This window comes from Parasteatoda tepidariorum, chromosome 8 (genome assembly GCF_043381705.1).
Source record: "Parasteatoda tepidariorum isolate YZ-2023 chromosome 8, CAS_Ptep_4.0, whole genome shotgun sequence".
Lineage (NCBI taxonomy): Eukaryota > Metazoa > Arthropoda > Arachnida > Araneae > Theridiidae > Parasteatoda > Parasteatoda tepidariorum.
In genome coordinates, this window is record NC_092211.1 from 21923530 (window position 1) to 21933913 (window position 10384).

General features: G+C 29.7%; 1 protein-coding gene across 1 annotated transcript; it reads right to left on the bottom strand.

Annotated features, from left to right (window-relative positions):
- Positions 1-3020: 3020 nt before the first annotated feature.
- LOC107448688 (uncharacterized) lies at positions 3021-4880 on the bottom strand. The gene has a single exon (XM_071184505.1). It carries the CDS (start codon positions 4878-4880, stop codon positions 3021-3023), a length of 1860 nt encoding a protein of 619 aa, XP_071040606.1.
- Between the last annotated feature and the right edge of the window lie 5504 nt (positions 4881-10384).

The following is a 10384-nucleotide window of genomic DNA, read 5'->3' on the forward strand; positions in this document are numbered from 1 at the left end:
CTTAACCAATCTGCTCCATTGCATATGTTTTTTTAAGTACTGTACGCTTTTTTGGCACTTTAACCTACGGTCTGTGAACTACAAACCAAATAATGACTTTTCTATGGGTTTAAAATCGAAATCATCCTTGCAATTAAAAAGCAGATGACACTGAATGAGAGAACTTACACAAGACTATTTCACACATAGTGTTTACTTTGAGTAAATATGTCTTGTTCATATAAAATATGTTACAATTCATTCTTTTTTAGCCAATAATATAATTTAGGAATTATTAAGATTTTAATTATTTACGAAGTAGATAATCATAGTTATTTATAAATTAAATCATAGAATCATATAGATGCATTTTACAAATTAACAAAAGCTGTAACCTTCCAAACAAAAGATACCGTTAATCTTCTCCTAAGGGAAGTCGAAAAGTAAGCATTTGTTTTAGATAAAATAGTATTATTTTATTAAATTGTTCGCGAAAAAAATTAAATTTATCTCTTACGTTCAAATTAATTAACTATGCTTAGAATAATCCATGCTCAAGTTTTCACAAAACTGTAGAAAAAATTCAATTATCTGTATCAAAATGAATAGATTATGAGACTAGACAAATTTAATGCTTAAAGTTTTAATATTAAGTTATTTGCAAGTAGTTTCCTTTAATGGATTCTTTTCAGTAAAAATAAATTAGAAGAAATTTGTTTAGATCGTATCTCTCCCAAATCGTACCGCCTTTAATTTCTACAGAAGCACTGTGTACAGTTCGCACAATAAACAACGAACCGATCCTGAATAATTTTTTATCTAATGATTTGATGTCCAAGTTCAAGGACTCAATGCTTCGAGAAGGTGTGTTTAAATATGCTTATTAATTAGAGCACATAATATTTTAAGTTGCGAAATTTGTACGTACTTTGTACGTAATTTGTACGTACTTGAAAAACGTACTTTTACTAAATAAACATAACTCTTTTCGACGGAATCTGAATTAAATAAAATAATCAAAAATGATAAATATTCCCTAAAACTTAATTTTTTGCATGAAATTAACTTTGTTGTAAACGAATTTAATAATTGTTTGCAAACATAATTCAATTCATTTAAAAAGTGCTCGGTATATAGCGAATTACGCAAAAAATAAAATTAACATTAAAGGGTTCAAGCTTTAGGACCATATTTCCCAAATAACGGCTACACCCTATATTTTGGGAGTTAGAAACATGAATTCGTCGAAAAAAATGTTTATTCAGAGAAAGTACATATTTATTTGGGATTCCGTAACTTAAATTTTCGTATGTACAAGTTAATTAATACATTTAAAGTCACCCCGTCGAGCCATTAAGATTCGGTGTTAGAACGCAGAGATCCAATCATAAAACTAGAAGTCTTTCAGGGTTGTTTGTTTATTTATTTATTTTTCTGCGCACTGTGCAGAAAGCTCTAACAGTTAAATAAGCAAAGTTTTCTTTCACGTGGATATGTATGAAGAATAATTAAATCACTCTGTTCTTACGTTATGTTTTTACTTAGGTAATCGATTTAACAAGCTTTCAAAGTAATTTTAAAATTCTCTGTGTAAATATATAGCAGAACTAAGCTAATGTGATGATTTTCTAATGTATCAGATAATTGTTGAGCAAATTATTCTGTTATGTTCTGCATGCTTCTTTGGTTGCTAGCAATTGTTTTGGAATAGCACTTAGATTCACATGTCCTGCCCCACATCATGCCAGTATGATTTTAGAACTACTTATCAACTTCAACTGCTGCACAGGTTGAGTTTTAAGCAATCTAAAAAATGAATTAGAACTCTGTTTGAAAGGATTTATTTATTCTGCTGCTTCAATCTTTATTTGAACAAACTTTTTAGAAAGAGAAAACTTGAATCTACATTTTTAGAAATTTGTCTTAACCACTCGTTAGAATATTTTACTACTAATAGTTAAATAACAACTTATTTAATTGGTATTTTACCATGTTCAAACAAAACAGTCAATTAACCATGAATAAGATTGTAATCAAACTGTCAGCTTTGAGAAAAACCGTTTAGTTACTTTTCTCACCTAGTACAAATAAAAAACCAGAATTTTATCGCACCAACTAAGCCCAATGCCTAAAACTAGCCGGCAAAGTATGAAAAGATTTGTATTTCACACATTGCCTAGGCATTCTATAGAACACTAAATGCATTTTAGGCAAAGTATGAAATAATTGTCCTGATAAGGTTATTATGTAAATGATGTGCATGTTACTGTGAATGACCGAAATCGGTGGTTGGTGACTTTCACCGGTGAATGTTGACAATCACATAGTCGCTTTGGTGAATGTCCGAACATATATAATACCGGTAACATATATAATGCGGTGACAGAAATCAATTTGATTTGAATAACACTGAAAATAGGCTGAGTTTTTTTGATTGATAAATAACCGTTATGTGTTGTAATGATGATGTGATTTTAATGTGTTATGTGTGTGTGTAATTGAAGCGTTCTTGTGTTGTCTTATAGTACTGACAAAATTCACGGGAAGTATAATTTTTGATTTTTGATTATTTTTGACTATTTATATATCTATGTACATATATCTTACGTAGTCCAATTTTTATCTTTATTTATGTATTAGTTGCTATATTTAGGGGAGGGCGGCCTAAAGCGGGTAGGCTAACAATAAACACTCAGAAGTTGTAGTTTTTGGGCTTTTATCGCAGCGTTTTTTATTTTATTTCTTAAGAGAGATCTTGAACTTTAAAATAAAAAATGATTATTGCGTTATTTTAAATTTTATGATTATTTATTATCAAAAATAAAAAACACTGAAAAAAACCGCTTTGCCCTACAAGGGGGCCTAAAGCGGGTAGGCCGTTCGGGCAAAGCGGGTAAGCACCATAGATATTACATATACAAGAGCATATTAATTTTCTTAAACATTAATAATGAGACCTTAATCACGCGTATAAAAAACTTTAACAATAACATTCAAATGACAATTTTAGACTAATTTTATCAGTCTCAAATTATGATTTGTTATTCTTGACATAGTTCGCAAAAATAAGACCCTCTTCCTGAATAAGTTGTGCAAGCTTCATGAGCCCAATCTTTACAATCTCCACATTCAATCCAATCTTCTAGCGGTGGGTCCTCATAGGGGTCCCCACAAACAAGACAAAAATACTCTTTTAAATTTTTTTTCTTTGAAGCTCTTTGTTTTTTAGTTTTACCTAGTTTACTTGTCGAAGGAAGATTTTTAAATTTTTTTTTAACAACAGCATTGTTACTAAGACGTTTCTTCTTTTCTTCCTTTTCAATTTGCATATTTCTAAATGGTGAACTTGTTAAAATTTCAGCTCTCTGAGTTTTACGTTTACGACTGGTTTTGTTCGGAGTAGGTTTTGGTAGCGGTCTAATATCCAAAGGCTTCACATGAGGTGTCAATAGCTCTTCTACTGGTTGAAATGAATTCTCACTAATAGTCGTAGAACATGAAGGATCATCTTCAACAGCTGGATCATACGAAGTTTCCTCGTTTGTGCGTCGTAGCGAAATCCTTGATGCTTGAGAGTATTTGTGATCCACGTTTTCAAATACAGATGTAGAAGTAGAGCAATCAGAATTATTAGCAAGACGACCAGCATCAGTAGATTGGATCTGCGATGGGCAAGCGTTGGTGCTTTCAATAACTTCAGCCCTGTCCGTCAAACTAGCAGGCAAAAAGTCAGCATCACTAAATATGTGTCGGTTCGTGGGCCATATTCCTGAGGATTTAAATCCTTGAACAGCATTTTGTGCACTAGCTGCTTTTAAATATGCTTTTCCAATAAGTGCAGCTACGTCGTACTGAGTAATTATTCTACCTACATGGCTTCGTTGAAAAGTAGAAACTTCTTGTTCAAAGTAAGTTTTGAACGGTCCATAAACGCAACGGTCCAGAAGTTGCATGCGATGAGTTGTATGAGGAGGCAGTGATATAAAAATTAAATTATTTTTTCTAGCATATTCAAGGGCCTCAATATATTTGTGAGATTCATGGTTATCTAATATTAAGATTACTTTTTTCTCAGGAGTTGGATGGGTATTTTCGACGAAATGATGAAGCCAATCCAGGAATTTCGGTCCATTAATCCATCCGTTGTCAGTGCAAGTAGCAAGGGAACCAAGGGGTGCTCCATCTAACAATCTACCAACCATTCTTTTTCTACCATAAATAAAAAATGGAGGTATAAAAGATCCAGCCGCGTTGCAGCAGCAGATAACAGTCGTCAATTTTCCTCTTTCCGAGCTTGAAATTACACTCACCTGTTTTTTCCCTGATTTTGACAAAATTGTCGGAGGTTTATTACTAGATGCATGAATGCCAGTTTCATCCATATTGTATATTCCTGTTGAATCAATGTCATGCTCATTAATTTCTCTTTCCAACAAATCATAAAATCTGTAAACTTGAGGCCGATTGAAACCTCGTGCTCTTGCAATTGATGTTGGTTCTGGTTGCCTAACAACTAAATTAGGATGTCGTTTTTTAAAACCCAAATACCAATCATTTCCAGCACTGCCGTTCTTAAAAGGATGAACGATATTATTGCGTTCTGCATACTCATAGACTAGTTTCAAAAATTCATTTTTAGTTAAGCCGTAGAAAAGATCATCGACTTGAAATACGTATTCCAATAACTCAGCCTCTTGCTCATCATTGAATACTCTTCGATATCGTCCAAGATTTTTACTGCAACTGCCCTTTCTTAGATGTCTTTGTAGAGTAGAAAGTGGGATACCATACTTTTTAGAAGACGCAGTAACCGAAGTGGTCTCAGATTCCTTCATTGCATTCTTCATGGCCGTTTCACACCAGGCCGCCTGTTCTGTTTTTCTCTTGTATTTATTTACCATCTATACAAAAATACAGAAAAGTTAGTGTAAGAATCTATCGGGGCAAAGCGGGTATCTACCCGTTTTGCCCTACCCGCTTTGCCCAAAAGGATATTTTTTACTAAAAAAATTATAACCTTAGATAAAAAAAATTTGAAAAAAATTTAACACCGTAGTTTATAGGTGAATAGTGTTAGAATAATATAATAATATTGACAATAAAAAAAATAAACCGGCTTTCGACTAACCACAAATTACGTAACTTGAGTTTTTTTAATAAACTTATCAATTTCTTTATTTTGTGCTTGGTTAAGTCACGTCGCTTTACTTCTGCTCTGCTGGGACTGATTGAAACTCGTGAGTATTCGGGTAATCACGGCAAACTTAGATATTGGCGCTTGCGCGCCAAGCTGCGGGATACGAATGCCTACCCGCTTTAGGCGACCTACCCGCTATAGGCGACCTACCCGCTTTAGGCCACCCTCCCCTATGTATTTTCAAACATCATCACACAGGATGATAATTACTTGGGTAATGTGCCCATTTATTTACTTCCTACCTCTATTTCTAGGCAACAAGGACCAGAAGGTTTCCACCTCAAGGATCCTCACCTGATGATCCCGACCCTGTCCCGGCCAACCAATAAGACTGCGACATGTCCTAACTCCCCTAAAAGTTTGACGCAACATTATCACCGACACCCTGTTATATATATGTATTATTAACTTGCACATTTCGAAAAAATAGACTAAAATGTCATTTAAAAAAAATCAGTAACTTTAAGAGCAAAACTAATTTCAGATTTGGAATCTCCACACTCAAATTAGTTAAGATCATGTATTTATATAAATGCAAAAAAATTGTTCTCCGGTATGTTGTTAAATACATAATGTAACATTTAAAGAAACTAAAAAGAGACTTAAACTTGGACTCAACATAAATAAGTGTCTTATAATTGTAATTTTATAAAAAAATTATGTCTTATTTCTCAGTGAAACTAGATCAGTCAGGAATGAAGCTTATACTCAACAATGATTGTCTATTTTACAACCCTTGCCTTGCAAATAACCAAAATATTTGAAAATCTTAGTAGCTATTTAAAAACGATGTAAGTGCATTTCAAATACAAATATCTAGTATTAAGCTACATATTCCAGGTTAATGATTGTTTTAATTTGAAATTTAAATTCTAATCTTTTAAAGAAAAAAAATGCTTTATCTTTCTGGCAACGAAGATTGAAAGTTTAATATTTTTATTGATTAATTTTATTAACAATTTATTATTATTTATTCTGAAATAAATAAATAAATTAACAAAATAGATGCTGACAGATTCATAAGGAGGTTCTTTATGAGGAATTAAATTATTTAAAGAAGAATTATGAGTTTGCTAATGGGGTTTTTCTTTAAAGAAAGAACATCGTTAAAACTCGGTTCATTAATTTTGTTTGTGCTGTAATTGTGGTTTTTTTTCAACTTCTATTCGGAAATGATTTAAATTAATGTATGAATCAAATAAGAAATATGATACTAATCTTCGTTATTTATAGCTAAAGTGCAGTTTTTTAACAACAATATTTATTGTTTCTTATGGCACGAGAATTTCTGAACTTTGAAATGATGAAGATTCATTTATTATAGAAGTCATTCTTAAAAATAAAAGTGTTTACGAAGTTTATTCTACTAAATCATTTTTTTCTTGCTTTTACTTCAAAATTATTGCATTTTTAGGAAATTATTGTTATTCAAAAAGATGTTTAATGAGCTTAAAATTTTGATTTATAATTTGAGTTTTCTTCGAACTTATTCTACGTATTTCCCAACATCTATTATTTTATACATAAAAAAAGCTTAATGTTTATTTTGTAAACATTTTTAGTAAATTATATATTTGAAATGCTTTTAGAGCCTTTAAATTTTCAGAATTTTAACCAAAATAATTCTAATATATTTCCTTCTTCTTTTTGTAAACTTTGCATATTCAGTTAACGTTTTGTGATTTAGATTTATTTGTTTAAATCAAGAATAAGAACATTTCTTACGAAATTACAAATTTTTTAACGTTTTTTTTAATTAATTAGTAAGTCGTCTTATATCTTAACAAGGAGCCATAAATTGTTTACATTATAATCAAAATCAGTTGTAACCATTCCTCAAAATAATGGAATCTAAAGATAGTTGTACAAAAAATTGATTAAATTATTTGTGTTTGCTGTCTTTATGTGTTTACGCAAATTTTACAAGCGATCCTTATTAATAATTAATAGAAACTTCGCTGAAAAACAAAGCTAGTAATAAACGTAGAATATTTTTTTTTACTTTTTTAATATTGTAACACACTAAATTTCTGGCAGCTTTGCACGCAGATTCATTTAAATAGAACTTGTGTGTCTTTAAATTTTTTTCTTCCAAATTTTAAACCTCGATTAACTATTTTTTCATTCAATAGAACATAGAAAATAGAAATAATTATAAATAGAGAAGACAAAGAATTATTAAAATAAAAATTTAAAAAAAATTAAAAAAAAAAATTTTTATATATTAAAATGACGAAAAACAAAAAAAAATAAAAAGATAAAATCTCTTCATCAGCTCCCAGGATTATATCCTCTAAAATGAGTGCTTTTTAATCTTTTATCAATATAGCCGAAGTAAAATATATCAATGCAACAGTGTGAGGAGCACTAAAAAAATTGAAGGAAAATAGAACACGTTACGTAAAAATAAATCATGCAAAAAATAGAAAATAAAATGTAAAGAAGACAGAACAAAACACAAAATGAAACCTGTAAAGTGAGTAGCGAATTCTAATAAACTTACACCTACCGGAATCTTTCAAAAATGTAATACGATTTTAATCATTTTAGAAAACTAATATTTATTAAAAAATGGAGAGAGAGATACATGATTTGCATGTTTCGCATAGATTTTCAGCCTCAGAATAGCACGAGTTGGATTTTCACATTTGAAAAATATGAATTAACAAAGAAGTAAATTTATTAATAATGCCATACAAAATTTCATCAATCCTGTTTAAATTTTATTGTCTGTATACATTTGAGAGATACCATTTGGACATTTTTTTCTGATGAAGAACTGATTCCAACAGTTTTAGCGGTTTCTAATAAAATCCATACTTGTTCATTCACAGGTTCTGCAGCCGAACTATTTGCTGAAGAAACTACTGAAAAATACGTGAATTTATGAGATCGATTGTAGCAACTACATCTGCATTACTCGATCTTGAAACTAAAAATTAATATTGATAAATTCTGTGAAAGAATTAAACTAAATTTTTCAAGACAAATGACAGAAGCTTACGCTGATAAAAGTTTAAATTTCCCATGAATGACTATATTAATGTATGGCATCTTTTCCACTTATAGGCTAATAGATTGAGCTTTCACTGCATTTGTATGAATAAACAATTGTTTCTTATATAACGTTTTTAAAAGAATAGTCTATGTAAATTAAATTATAGCAGTTGACGTAAAACATTAAATGCATTTTAAGTAGTTTTCAATCTCAATGTACAAGAAGAAGAAAACAACACCTTAAAAATTGTTATAAAGACACTGCAGAAGAAAATATTTCATATTTCGAAAAGAAACCTTGAAACTACAAGAAATGGACATTGGGACCCAATGGATGAAAAAAATGATGCAGACTGCAAACATTAACATCATTGACAATTCAACTTATTCATGATTACTTTTATCAATGGCATTATTTTTTTGTAATGGACTATATAAACATTTTTAATTAATCTCATGTACAATTTCTTTCTACTACTTTTTAACTTTGAGTTTCAATTTCCAAAATCTGGGATAGAACAGTGGCACCCGAGATACTGAAACGCCAAATAAAGTCAAGATGAGTTCAACTCATATTCAATTCCGTTTAAAGTAAAATATAGCTATTTTAAATAAGTTTAGACATGAAAAATCCAGTCATTGATATTCTATCGTTAACAAATAAAGATTAATCAACAAGCAGTTAATTGAGGAACAATATATGGTGAAATATTAATTTCCTAACAACTTCTGAAAAAGACTGCTATTACTACACTGAAGTAAATATGGTTGAAACTACCAGAATATGCTGAATTTTACCGTGATTCAGACTTTGTGGAAACACCAAAATGCTAGTTAATTTTTCCAATGCACTGTAATAAGGAAATCGGTAATAAAAATAGCATACGCTTTTATAAAAAATAACATACGCTTTTATGTGATAAAATTTAGAAAATTTGATAATTTTATCAAGATCTGTTAGAACACGGTAAAAAAAAACTTTATACGGTAAAATTTATTTTCTATTCAAAGCATTCTTTTTTTTCCATTACAAAAAGTGAAATATTGATAATGTGATAAAATTAGAAGCAAAAAAATATGTCTGAAACAAAAAAAAAAAAAATCAGTACATGCAATTCAATAAAAATATTTATTATAAAAATGATTTAAAGCAATAAGACATACATTTTTAAACGCATTTAAAATGAGCAACACTTAAGTGCTAAGGTACATTTTAAGATAATGTTCACAATTAAAATGAGCCCGTGGGTTTTACAGAGTACTCAAAATTAGCAAAATTTTCTCCAATTACTGAAAACTTTATTTAAAAAAGTATCTAAACTATATTTTACAAAAACTTAAAATCAACAAATTTATTTTCAAGACACGAAAAACAATGCATTTATTTTTGACAAAGTGAGGAAAGCATGATTTACAATAATATGTTTTATATAGAATCAGTGATATTATAAATCTGTTGGAGTATAAGTGACGCAGCGAGCTATACGTTTTTTTCCAGATAAGTAATTAAAAATCAGTTTACATATCTCCATAATGATTGCACATAAATTCTTGCAATTAAATAATATCATCATTTAAATAATAAAAAATAATGTAACAAAAATTAATTATAAAGAAAAAATATTAAAAATTAATTGCAAATTAATTAACAAAAAATTTATTATAAATAATATATAATATCCACAAACTAATAATATTTTGTGTAAAAATATTACAAAAACACAGTAAATAAGAATCATATTTATGATTGTGCCCATCATATAAGTGTCAGATCTTTTAATTTTAATTAAAACTCAAGACTGACGTATTCTTAGTTAATGTCAAGCAAGCATAATTTAGCTTTCAGACCTCGAGATAAATTATGCATGCAGAGGATTGATTATCCTGGCAATTGAAGTCCTAACTGGAAGCATACCAATGAGACAAGTCCTTAAAGATGCAGTTTCAAGCTATTTTCTGATTTCAAAGGAAATCTTGGTTTTCCGTTCGCGCAGCTGAATTTTAAAACTTGGCAACTCAGCTGTAGCTGACATCTTAATTTGGCTTTCTAACTTCTAACGGATGAATATTCATTGAAAGCAGAGATCTTCAGCTTCTCGATCTTAATTGTTTAAGCTTCAATAGTACAAAAATATTGGGTAACTTTTGCTAGTTATTTTTTCTTCATTTTAGATTAAGTATTAGGAAAATTAAAATTAAAAAATTAACGTT

Coding starts and splice junctions, on each gene's coding strand:
- LOC107448688 (XM_071184505.1), bottom strand. CDS start 4,880: ATGGTAAATAAATACAAGAGAAAAACAGAACAGGCGGCCTGGTGTGAA.